Raw genomic sequence first — 12877 nt, 5'->3', positions numbered from 1 at the left:
TCCCTGCAACAAACACGTTGCAAAGTGTGCGCGCACATGACCACATCTAAAACGGTTTCAAGCAGCTCATCCAGCTTTTCATTAAAAATAAATGGTGACTACACATGTGACAGTACCAACGTCGTCTATCTTCTCGAGTGTTCAACATGTAAAGCTCAATACATAGGTCAAACAGAGACAAGCTTCAGAATTCGCTTAATAATCATCGTTCACACACCGTAAGCCTCCCCAATCTACCACTGTCGAAGCACGTCAGTACGCCTGGCCACGGTTTCGAGAAAATTAGGGCCACCATTATTCAGTCCGGTTTCAAGAAAAATCACGATAGGGAAGTGAGGGAATCCTTCTTAATCCACAAGTTTAACACCATTCGTTCAGGCATCAATGAAAACGTAGGAAAGCTCACCTGTCTCGCACCCTAACAAAACGGCTTCTTAGATTAGTAAAATGTTTTAATGTATGTATGTATTAGTCATTCGTGGTTTCTTTACTTCAGAGCTCTTTTTACATGTCCTGCTGACCACACTGTGTCCCACGTGTTGATGCACAAGGAAAATTTGAAACTTGTATGTTCATGTACCCATCGCATGTCAGTCATGTTAACACAATCTTTTTGACAGATTGCCAGTTGTTTATCATTATTATTTCTTTCGATTGTCCTTGATGCTGTACCGATAGTTCAACACGTGAGCCCATAAAAGCGGCTGCATTGTAACAGACCTACTTACTCTGACGAAGGCCGTGCCACGGCCGAAACGTTAGTAGCGCGTGCGAAGCGATATTATTTGCGGTTTGCTCGGAGCCCGAGCTTCACAGATTCTGATGAAGCTCGAACCCCTAACGAAACGTAAATGAGATTGCTTCGCACGCGCGTCTGTTTGATGTTTCTGCGAATATTTCACCGGACCTAGAAAACCTTTTGTTGTTTTGGTGCATATATATATGTATATGTATAAGGAACAAGAGAGAGTACGACGCACGTTGGTTTTTGCGGTATGTTTACTGACGTTTCGGCTGGTGGACCAGCCTTTGTCAAAGTCTTTGACAAAGGCTGGTCCACCAGCCGAAACATCAGTAAACATACCGCAAAAACCAACGTGCGTCGTACTCTCTCTTGTTCCTTATTCTACCGGGGCCAACGTGACTTCATTGCTGCAACTATATATATATATATATATATATATATACATATATATATATATATATATATATATATATATATATATATATATATATATATATATATATATATATACATATATATATATTGTGTAGTCCGTGAACAAGCGTAATACCATTTTAAAGGGCATACATACATATATGCATACATAGAGTGGGTATTGGGCTTGCGGCTTTCCGTCCGTAGTTAAAGCAAGGACGACGGAGGCGTCATATCACAACAAACACCAACAAATCACAAAAGCAACAACGAAAAAAAAAACGCCAGGCCTGCGCTGAAACCGCAGCACAGTCACAGCGAAAGCTGGAAGAGCGGCGTTTCTAGAGCCCGTTGTAAGCTCTCTTGGGGCTACAATACAAGTAGACTAGAAAGGTACCCACTACGCCATAAATCACAATTTTTGTGAAGTTGGGAAGCACGTACTAAGCCATTATTCGTCATTCTGCGGAGAAGCGAGGCACTAGCTACACGTCTGTAAGGCATTATGTGCATTTTGTTGACGCGACGACTGATGACGGTGAAGAATTATGTCTCAGCCCTTTGTAATGGGTTGGAAGCTTTAAACGGCCCACCAGTTATGCAATTTGCGTTGGGTGACGCGCGGTCGCTATTTCCCTCTCCCGTCATGCTGTATAACATACGTTGACGTGGAAGAGAGACGGGGGGGGGGCGAATAACTTTACTGAGACTCCAAGGAAATGGATCATGCGCTTATGGGCTTCCTTGGCAACCAATGCAAGCGCACTTGCGAGGAACCCACTACGCTATAAATCATTGTAATTTTACTGAGACGCTGAGGAAATGGATCATGCGCTTGTGGGCTTCCTTGGCAACCAATACAAGTGCACATGCGAGGAACCCACTACGCTCTAAATCATTGTAATTTTTGAGAAGTAGGGCAGCAGGCACTGTGCCATTTTTCATCATTCCACGGAGACCCGTGGTACATGCTAAACGCATGTAAGGCATTATGCGCCCTTTGTTGATGCTGTGCCTGATGACGATGAAGAATTATGGCAGAGTCCTTTGTAATGGGTTGGAAGCATTCAACAACCTACTGGTTGCGCAATTCGCATTGTGTGACGTCTGGTTACAGAATGTGCGTTGTGCGACGCTTGATGCTTATTTTACTCTTCTACCACGCTATATTGCATATGCTAATGTGGTTTCTCCCCGACATAAAGCCTGTAAAGGACCTTTTTGCAAAGCACTTTCAAGCACCGATAACAGATTTCGCTGTAAAACGACGGCTCCTATGGCAGGGTCGCCAGAGGGACGCGAGGTAGCGAGGCAAAGCCCATGAGCTGGGGCAAGATCAATCGGCCATCGCGGGTGGCAGCGTCTGTCCTTGGCAGCCAAGACTCTTTTTCTCTTGAGCAATGTGCAGGCTGCCCCTTTTAAAGCCCGCAAGTGCGCCGCGCGCACCGCCACTGCACAACACGTGGCGCTATCTCTAGATAGCCGGTGTGCGTTGTTTCCACAATACATACATCGCTTAGAGCAGTGGCGGTAAATTCAAGATATCCTCTCCAACAGCAAATTGCCATAGCAGCAAACTGGCCCTATGGGAGTAGCCATTGTGTCCACATGCCCATTAGACTATATATCTAAAGTATGCGCGTACATGTCTAGCATGCCTTCTATAATGCATACGGTATTTTGCTAATAACTTTAATTTGAATAACGTCATGGGAGTTATCTGAGGTCCTTCATAGGGTGATTTACGTTTCAATGCAGGATCCGGTTTTGTTCACGGGACCAGTAAGGCGCAACTTGGATCCTTTCTCCGAACACAGCGATACGGAACTCTGGAAGGCCCTTGAAGAGGTAATGGGCGAGAATAGTTTGGAAGCACATTTTTCTCTACGTATGCTAAGAATGCATAGATTGGTAGTGGTGGTGGAAAAACATTCTTGAGTATTCAACGGAAGGGATTGAATCAGAAAGAGCGCGTAGGTGGGTCCCCATTGCAGGGCTCCATTGATCCAGGCTACACGCTCCGCCTCATTCAAAAGGCGTCTTTGGACGTACCGCCCTGGCCGAGGGAGGAGGATCTCCCACGGCTTTCTAGTGTAAATACGTAACATAGGCTAGTTTGCTTCCTGTTGTCTCGCTGCACATACCCGTGTCACATGTGGCAGAGACAGCTGTGCACCACGCCATGGACAAGCGACGCCATGTAATGTGGGGTTTGTCTGTTGCGCCCTTTCGAAGTAGGGATAGTTGGGCCCCTGAAGTCTACATTAAAAGAATTTGGGCTTGAACTTTGTTTTTGGAGACAGAAGGCTGTACTGAAAGTAAAATGGAGCAGATGCACCAGTGGGTATTCGCCCGCGTAAGAAGGCGACAAAGACCGGAGCTGGGATTGCGCGCTAGCCTGTGCTCTTTGCTAGCCTTGCTGTGCTTGACCATGCGGTCATTGTTCATCAATAGACGACCTCATCGCATCAATAAACCATATCAATAAACCTCGTCGCAAAAGCAGAGCTGGGCAGAGATTCTCGGGAAAGTAATATAAATATGCAAGGAGCGTATAAAGATGGGCAAGTTGGTATGAGTTCATCTTGATCAAACTGCGCTGTGGAATGGGACACGAAGAAGGAATCGCTTGCTTGTCTGACTTCCTTCTTCGTGTTTCGTCCCATCCCGCAGTTTCAGAAAGATAAAAACACATGTCCTGGACGCCTAAAATAGCGATACTGAGGTACATTTGTGTTCGACGTAGCGAGATATTTTGGCGATATTTTTGCAAAAAGACGAAAGAGGTATCCCGGAATACAGATGCAGGAATACAGGTACAACAATACCGACACTTCAATGATTTTTTTTATTTCAGCGAGGCTGGTGCTCCGCAAGGACACTGACCGATTACAACATGAAATTTTGAATATAGTTCCAGCGCATATAAATCTTCAAGCCTAGCATATCGCTCAAGGAGCGAACGAACACCGGTCAATTAAGAAAAATGATACATATACTTTGGACACGAGATATGTTTGGGTAACAATATCTTGCATTTATTGCTTAGACAAAGGCAGCTTTCATATAGGCTGTCTTTTGGACGGCATCGGTTCGCCCTCAACAAAATAATCGCGAACGAGAAGTCTCTCTACTGCTGCAAACGAGCACAAATTCGGTGCTAAAGCAAAAACGCCAGGTGTGCGCTGAAAGCACAGGACAGTCACAGCGAAAACTGGAAGAGCGTCATTTCCAGAGCCGGTTGTGAGCTCTCTTGGGGCTACTATACACGTACGCTAGCAAGGTACCCACTACATTATAAATTATAATTTTTGTGAAGTTGGGAAGCACCCACTACGCTATTATTCGTCATTTTGCGGAGAAACTAGGTACCAGCGACACATCTGTTGGGCATTATGTGCATTTTCTCGATGCGACGGCTGATGACGATGAAGAATTGTGGCTGAGCCCTTTTTAATGGGTTGGAAGCTTTAAACTACCGACTAGTAACGTAACTCTCATTGTGTGATGTCCGGTCGCGATTTCACTCTCCCAGCACACTAATAACAAACGTTACCGTGAGAAAGAGAGGGAAAGAACAATATTGAGACCCTGGGGAAATGTATGAAGGGGGCCTTATCGGCTTCCTTGGCAACCAGTACAAGAGCCCTGGCGAGGAACCGACTACGCTATAAATAATCATTTTTCGTGAAGTGGGGAAGCAGCCACAATGTCATATTTCGTGAATCTGCGGAGAAACGTGGTACCCACTAGACACCTCTAAGGCATCATGTGCACTTTGTTGATGCTGTGCTTGATGACGATGAAGAATTATGGCAGAGCCCTTTGTTGGAAGCATTCAAGAACCCACTCGTTGCGCAATTCGCATTGTGTGACCCCTGGTTACAGAATTGGCGTCGTGTTACGCCTGGTTGTTATTTTACTCTTGTACCATGCTATATATATTACATATGTTAATATGGTTCCTTCGCGACATCGCATGTATAGGGTCTTTTTGAGAAGGAGTTTTGAGCACCGCCAGGGATCTGTGGTAGAATACTGGGCTCACTGGCAGAGGGCCCAGGTTCGAACCGCGTTCCACCCTCAAATTTTCTTATTTCGTTTTTAGATGCGAAGCAGCATTCGCGCTGGGCTGTATCAGTAGTTCCATTGGCGACCGTCCGCTTTCTACCGCCTAGCATAGCCATCTGAGCACGCGCTCGCGCCAAGGAGAAGTCTTCTTTATAGTGTACTAGAATAATTTCCTAGTGACGCGTCCAGGAGGCAGGGACAATAGGCCGGTTGAAGCAAACGCCAGTAGACGCCACTGGTGGCGTTGCTGCGCTTTTTTCTAGTCGCGGAGCCAGTTCGCGCCGGTTTGGGCCGCTTCAGAAGCGCTTTGCAGCTGCTTGCCTCGTGCGCGTCCCCTGCGACGCTACGTTCAACGTTGTAGTTCTTGTGAAAAAAAATGGTGGATGACTTTGTTCTCCGGACGCTTATGCTTCCATGTAGTACGTCTCATTGCACGCCATAAAATGAGGTAAGGAAACGCCAGAATAATCTTGTTTAGCTGCGTTTCCGTAACCAAGAATAAATCACGAAAAGTTTACCACCACCAATATGCTTCCGTCGAGGCCGTTATTTCATCGTACGCCTTCTGGCATAGCAACGCAGCGTAGACGTTGCTGAGCACTTTTGTGTAGTTTGCGATGAGCATGCGATTTTAATGTTGTGCTAGATATTGCGCAGTAGAAGCAAAACATGCAGAGTTACTCATATGATGGGTTTGTGCAAATGTATGATAAAAAAATGCGAATAGATACTGCTGCTGGCGATGTCCCGAACTGCAATGAATCCGCCGGTCTGCGGCATTTACGCTAGCAGACGACGTTGTCGATACTAGTATGTTGCTGTGGTTATCACAAATTTTTTTTACACTATACTATAGTAAATACAGTCTTTTTGCGCAGCAATCAAAGAGTCCGGTGCTTAAGGAACGCCTACAAACGCGGAGAAGAAGAGCGTTAAACGCAGCGGGGGTAGAGAGCGATCGGTCTGCTAGAAAAAGGCGCAGTGGCGGCGCCTGATAGCGTCTACACAAACGGGCACGCGCGCTCCTTCTCAGACGCGTCACTAGGAAATTATTCTAGTACACCATAGTGTTCTTCCTCTTGTTTTTCTACCGCCTTGATGATGATACGTGCAGAGCACTTCAGGGGCTCGGCTGCCCAATGCTGTCCTAGCTTGGTGTAGCGCAGACAAAACCATAATTGCTGGCACGCGCTAGCGCGTTCGGGGCTGTGTAAGCGGCTGTGTAAGACGCTCTGGCCTCTCCCCCTTACACTCTCTCAGCAATCATGCGATGGCGTCAGGGAACGAGATTCTGCAGATGCGCGATGAACCAACGCGTTGTATGCAAGTCAGAACGCGCTGCCACGCGCTAGCGTGTTCGGACTTGTGTAAGGGGATGGATAAGACGATGTGGCCTCTCCCTCTTACACTCTCTCAGCAATGACTTGATGGCGTCCGGGAACGAGGTTCTGCAGACGCGCGATGAAATCGCGTGGGCGTGCTCCAACAAGAGTTCGGGACGAGTATCAGCGACAGCAACTACATTGTCACGAAGTGTTCTGGGTGAACAAGTCCTCAGGCGGTAGAGCTGAGCAGCGAGAGATGACACTCGGGACAACACCAAAACGTAGATGAATACTCCGTCGTCGTCTTTTTCTCCTTTTTAGCCATATCCCCACTACCCGTTATTTACAGTACAGTTTTCTCCCCCCGGTGAAAGAAGCCGTCCCGGCTACCTAGGGGTACGATAGCACAGGGGGATCATAGCATCGCTTTAAACGTTCGACATGCACAATTTATCGGTTGCGACGGCGGTTATCCGAAGGTGGTTCAAGAGGCTCCACGATATAGTTCACGGGAGATGTCTGGTTCACTACACGGTAGGGACCCTGGTACTTTGACATTAGCTTCGTGGACAACCCAGCGGTCGAGGCAGGCACCCAAAGCCACACAAGCGAGCCAGGAGCATAGGATGCAGGCGCGACGGCAGGGTCACGGTGGTGCTTCTGGCGCTGCTGGTCCTCGGACGTCAGCATACGGGAGAGCTTTCGACACTCTTCTGCGTGTGCAGCAGCCTGGGACAGGGTAGTAGATTCCGAGGCATCAGGGCGATAAGGAAGAATTGTGTCCATGGTGGAGGATGGTCCGTGCCCATAAAGTAGGAAGAAGGGGGAAAATCCTGTGGTGGCCTGCGTGGCGGTATCATAAGCATATGTGACGAATGGGAGAACATCGTCCCAATTGGTATGGTTAGATACGACGTACTTGGCCATCATGTCACCAAGAGTGCGATTGAACCGCTCAGTCATCCCATTAGTCTGCGGGTGCTACGCAGTTGTGGTACGGGTACTGATACGACATTCTTTGAGAAGAGCTTCTATAACGTCGGAGAGAAATACACGGCCTCTATCACTGAGTAATTCTCTTGGGGCTCCATGGCGAAGTATGATGTGGCGCAGAAGAAACGAGGCAACATCACGCACAGAGGCGCTGGGCAAAGGTGAAGTTTCCGCATAACGCGTAAGATGGTCGATGGCCACAATCACCCAGCGATTGCCATCTGATGTGCTTGGTAGAGGGCCATACAGATCGATGCCGGCAAGGCAGAGGTTGCAGCGGGGCAGCTGAACGACGAGGAGGATCCTTGCGGCGTTGGCACGCGAGGCAGGAGCGTACATAATGATGGACGAATCGGTACATCCCTCGCCAATAATAACGAAGGCGGAGACGTGTGTAAGTTTTGAGTACCCCTGCATGTGCGCACTGTGGATCATCGTGAAACGCCGCACAGAGATCCGAACGAAGATGCCGAGGGACCACAAGTAACCATTTGCGACCGTCCTGGAGGTAGTTACGGCGTATAGCAGCCCATCACGAACGGAGAAGTGGTGTGCTTGGCGACGTAACGCATGGCTGACGGGGGCTGCCGATGGGTGTTGCAGGAAGTTCAGCAGAGAAACAATCCATGGGTCCTCCTTCTGCTCCAAAAGCATGTTCGTGGCAGAGATGGACGACTCGGATAATGGCACGTTAGGGGAATTAGTCTCGCTTTGAAGTGGAGAGCGAGACAAGGCGTCTGCGTCGGAGTGTTTTCTGCCAGAACGGTAGAGTACACGAATGTTGTACTCTTGGACTCGAAGCGCCCATCGAGCGAGATGACCGGAAGGTTCCTTTAAAGAAGAAAGCCAGCACAGGGAATGGTGGTCAGTTATCACGTCAAATGGGCGGCCGTAGAGATAAGGTCGAAATTTAGTTATGGCCAAAATTATAGCCAAGCATTCCTTTTCTGTGACAGAATAGTTGGTTTCAGCCTTCGTGAGTGCGCGACTGGCGAAAGCAACGACGTATTCATCGAAGCCAGCCTTTCGTTGGGCAAGAACGGCGCCAAGGCCGACACCGCTGGCGTCCGTGTGAACTTCTGTCGGAGCACTGGGGTCGAACAGGGTAGCTGCTTGGGCTGGTTGGTACTGCATTCTTTAAAGGAACCCTTTTTTGTGCGCAAAACGTTTGAGGAAAAAACTGGAGATAGGACAGAGCGCACCTGTGCGCTCTGTCCTATCTCCAGTTTTTTCCTCAAACGTTTTGCGCACAAAAAAAGGGTTCCTTTAAAGACTGGGGTCGAAATGCTGTAGAATCGGAGGAGAGGTCAGGAGACGACGCAGCGTTGTAAACGCGGCCTCGCAACTTGGTGACCAGGTTGAAAGGTTGTGGTCAGCACGAAGAAGCTTTGTCAAAGGATCTATGATGGTCGCGAAGTTGCGGATGAACCGGCGAAAGTACGAGCTTAACCCAATGAAGCTGCGAAGTTCTTTCAAGGTCTTTGGTCGTGGGAACTCAGCTACAGCTTGAAGTTTCGACGGATCAGGGAGCACCCCATCCTTTGACACGACGTGGCCGAGGATGACTAGCTGCCGAGCGGCAAAGCGACACTTCTTCAAATTGAGCTGGAGGCCCGCGTTGGCGATGCATGTCAGGACGCGTTCAAGTCGAAGTAGGTGGGATGGAAAGTCCGGTGAAAATATGACAACGTCATCGAGATAACAGAGGCAGACCTGCCACTTGAGTCCGCGTAGGATGTTATCCATCATTCTTTCGAATGTTGCAGGCGCATTACACAGGCCGAAGGGCATGACGGTAAACTCATATAGACCGTCAGGGGTGACGAACGCAGTCTTCGGGCGGTCTGTCTCAGCCATAGGGACCTGCCAGTATCCGGACCGTAAGTCGATGGACGAGAAGAATTCGGCGCCTTGGAGGCAGTCTAGCGCGTCGTCAATACGTGGGAGAGGATAAACGTCCTTACGGGTTATCTTGTTGGGTCGACGGTAGTCTACACAAAATCGAATGGTGCCGTCCTTATTCTTTACCAGCACTACAGGAGAGGCCCAGGGACTGTGCGAAGGTTGTATGACGCCGCGTTTGAGCATGTCTCCCACGTGCTCGTCGATCACTCGGCGCTCCGTTCCCGACACACGATACGGCCGTTGGCGCAATGGCGCGTGGTCGCCGGTGTCGATGTGGTGGACAACTGTGGAAGTGCGGCCTAAACGTGCTTGTGGTAGGTCGAATGATCTCCGAAAGCGGTGAAGGAGGTCGACAATCTGGGCATGCTGATTCGAAGTGAGGTTGGGGTCAATGCATCGAGAAAACGTCACTTCACGAGACGGCTCCGCAGGAGGGGCCTCAATATCTACGGCATCAACCTCTACAGGAGCCGGGTTGTCAGGCACAGTATAAACAAAGCTTGGGTCAAGTTCGTCAGCATAACCGAGACACTCATTGTGGTGCAAGGTAGGAGGACAAGAAAACATGTTAACAATATAAAGTGCGCTGACACCCTGTCGAACGGTAAGAAGGGCGAAAGGAAGCAAGAAAGGATGACGGTGAGTAGCAAGCTTCGACGGTGTGAAAAGAACGGTGGAGTCCGAAAATGCAGCGCAGGATACGGGTACAAGGGCGGAAGAGAAAGGAGGAACGTCGGTGTCGGTGGCGACTAACACTCGACCAGAGGCGCCAGAGGAATCTTCGAAAATGTTGTCGCCGAATGGAGACAGCGAAAGCTCAGCACGGGCGCAATCGATTACGGCATCACGAGATGACAGGAAGTTCTATCCTAAAATCATGGCATGAGAGAAGCGAGGCAGAACGACAAACTCAATGTGGTACAGGGCGTCGTCTATACAAACCCGGACGGTGCACGCTCCCAATGGTTCAATCGGCTCGGCGCTTGCTGTACGTAGCGAAATCGCGGAAAACGGCGTCGTGACTTTTCGTAGCTTAAGACGAAGCTGGTCAGAAATCACTGACACCGCTGCTCCCGTATCGACAATCGCATGAACGGCAATACCTTCGGCATAAACTACAATTACATTGGTAGGGAATAAATGAGGTCTTGAGCAGTTCGCTGATAGCGCAGTTCTTGCCTCTGAACTGTGTCATTCAGTTTTCCTCGTGGACAGCTTCAGGTCGGCGGATGAGGGGAGACAGAGAACGTCGACGAGGGGATGGAGACCGACGGGTACTGTAGCCTCGGGAAGAAGAAGGCGCAGCGTCGAAGTGTGGAGCGGCAGGAGCAGAACGGTAGGTGTAGTCCGGACCATTGGTGAATTGTGGCCGTGCAGAGTCGGAATACCAAGCACGGCGGCGGCAGAATCGTGCTACATGGCCAGCACATCCGCATGAGAAACAGATGGGTCGGTTGTCTTGGGTGCGCCACGGATTGAAAACAGGGGCCGCAGGTTCAGCGAGGTATTGCCGAGCTGGGCGAAGGGGCTGCGATGGCGGATCATAGTTTCGTGTCGGCGAATAGTTTGCAGTCGCGGGTACAGGTGACGAGAAGGTTGGCATAGGCGCGTATTGTACAGCCGCAGACGGAGGCCGCGGCTTGGCGGCGGTGGCAGCGTACGTAAGCGGAACTGTTACTGGAGCCGGCCGGTGAGCAAGTGGCACGATGCCTGCGACTTGTTCGTGTATGACCTGACGGATCTCGGGAGTCAGGAGCGATTCATGTGTCTGTCTGTCTGTCTGTCTAGCTATCTGCGTACGTCTGGGTGCTCTCGTGATCACCTCCTCAACTTGGTCAAGACGAAAATTAGCATGGCAGGGTAAGAGGGTTTGATGAACGTGGCTGTCTGTTCACGACAAGAATAAGGCGAAATTCCTGTCGCGTACGTCGTCACACCGTTTTCTCCGGACATGTATGGCACATATTCGTATACTACAGGCGAAGCTTGCACAAGAATATTCTGGTTGCTTTTAGGTTGTATGTAGATCTTAGCCAGGCCATGCAGGTTCTGGGTTGCTTCTGGGTTGTTTCTTGATTTTAGCTAGGTTCTACTAGGTTGTTTCTACGTTGATTCTCAGCGCAGAAAACAGGTTCGACTTTATCCACAGACAATCACAGACACGGCACGGTTGTCGAAACTCCAGACAAACTACCGCTGAAACCAAGCGTTTGCACCTCCCCTAGATCTACGGGCACGTCGTCGTTGGCATAAGCCGTTGGCATAAGCCTTTCCGTTGGCAGCGCCGTTGCCTTTCCCGTTCCCTAGTATTCTCTCGCTGTGCGTATTCGGGGTAGTATTCTGCTCGCCGCCGTCGCTTCGCAGCCATTTCTTCGGCTAACTGTTGCACTTTCATTGTTAGTGGACCAGTGGTGAGTAGTGGGATTTACCCCATTTCTGTGGCGCGTACCCGTTTCTTTGCGCTAACTGCTGTTTCCTTCTTAGTGGACCAGCTCCTTCGCAGGCGTCGAAAAGATAAGAGTGTTTACTACACGCAGCTGTTCAGCAGTGCTCGATATCCATCGGTGTCAAGCTCTGGAAAATGCAGCAGATGCTTGCATAATACGTGTGTACACCGCTGTCACTGCTGCCAAAATCAAATTATTTCTTCTGCTGTAGAAATGGTAACAAATTAAACATGTCCGGAAATGACATTGTAGATTCAGTAACACGTGTTTCTACACCAGAAGAAACAACTTCAGGAGTGATCGCTTCTTACATTAGCGATCAGTTGCCTATATTTATTTTCCTAAAAATGCATATCAAGCAGGCGTACCTGAAACTGGAAGAACTCACATGTCGCTCAGTAACACTAAACACATTGGAGCACTTTAGGCGCAGAAACACGCAGTCGAATTTATTGATATATTGGTCCATGAAGATGCAAATAACTCGTGTAACGACTTTATTGCAACATTTGAAGAACTTTACTTTGAATCATTTTCTGAGGCATATCATAGGCCAAATAAATAGCGGAAGCCGTGGATAACAAACTACCTGAAAGCATCAGATCAACCATAAAAATTTACCAGCAGTTCATCAGAACACGTAATGCGAACTTATGCCTTGAATACAAGGATCTTAGAAATGAGTCGAATAAAAAAAGAAAGGGCGAAAAGGGACAACTACCGCCATATTTTCACCCAAAACGCCCAGAGGAGAGTTGTGAGTTCCGCTTATAATAATAGGGCTTGGGCTTCTTTTTTTCGCCGGGTCGCTTGTAGAATTTTCCACTCGTTTGTTGGGGTTTTTTTTGCTTATCTGCATTTTGCCAAGAAATATAGTTATCCTAGTGATCATCACGTTGACCAATAGTGCCTTTGTCGTTCACTAATAGCGCGTTTGTCGATGACTTTGAGTAGACAGACAGACAGACAATGAACTT

General features: G+C 48.8%; 1 protein-coding gene across 2 annotated transcripts in view; it reads left to right on the top strand.

Annotated features, from left to right (window-relative positions):
- The window catches only part of LOC119386408 (ATP-binding cassette subfamily C member 4), a 1176877-nt gene that overhangs the window by 1034872 nt on the left and 129128 nt on the right, over positions 1-12877 (top strand). For both annotated transcript variants that reach the window (XM_037653719.2, XM_049414333.1), the window contains one exon: positions 2918-3007. In XM_037653719.2, the coding sequence (XP_037509647.1) occupies positions 2918-3007 (90 nt within the window). The remainder of the gene's footprint in view (positions 1-2917; positions 3008-12877) is intronic.

Source organism: Rhipicephalus sanguineus, chromosome 3, assembly GCF_013339695.2.
Source record: "Rhipicephalus sanguineus isolate Rsan-2018 chromosome 3, BIME_Rsan_1.4, whole genome shotgun sequence".
NCBI classification, from domain to species: domain Eukaryota; kingdom Metazoa; phylum Arthropoda; class Arachnida; order Ixodida; family Ixodidae; genus Rhipicephalus; species Rhipicephalus sanguineus.
The sequence above is the reverse complement of the archived record's forward strand: the minus strand, read 5'-3'. Positions and strand labels throughout refer to the sequence as shown.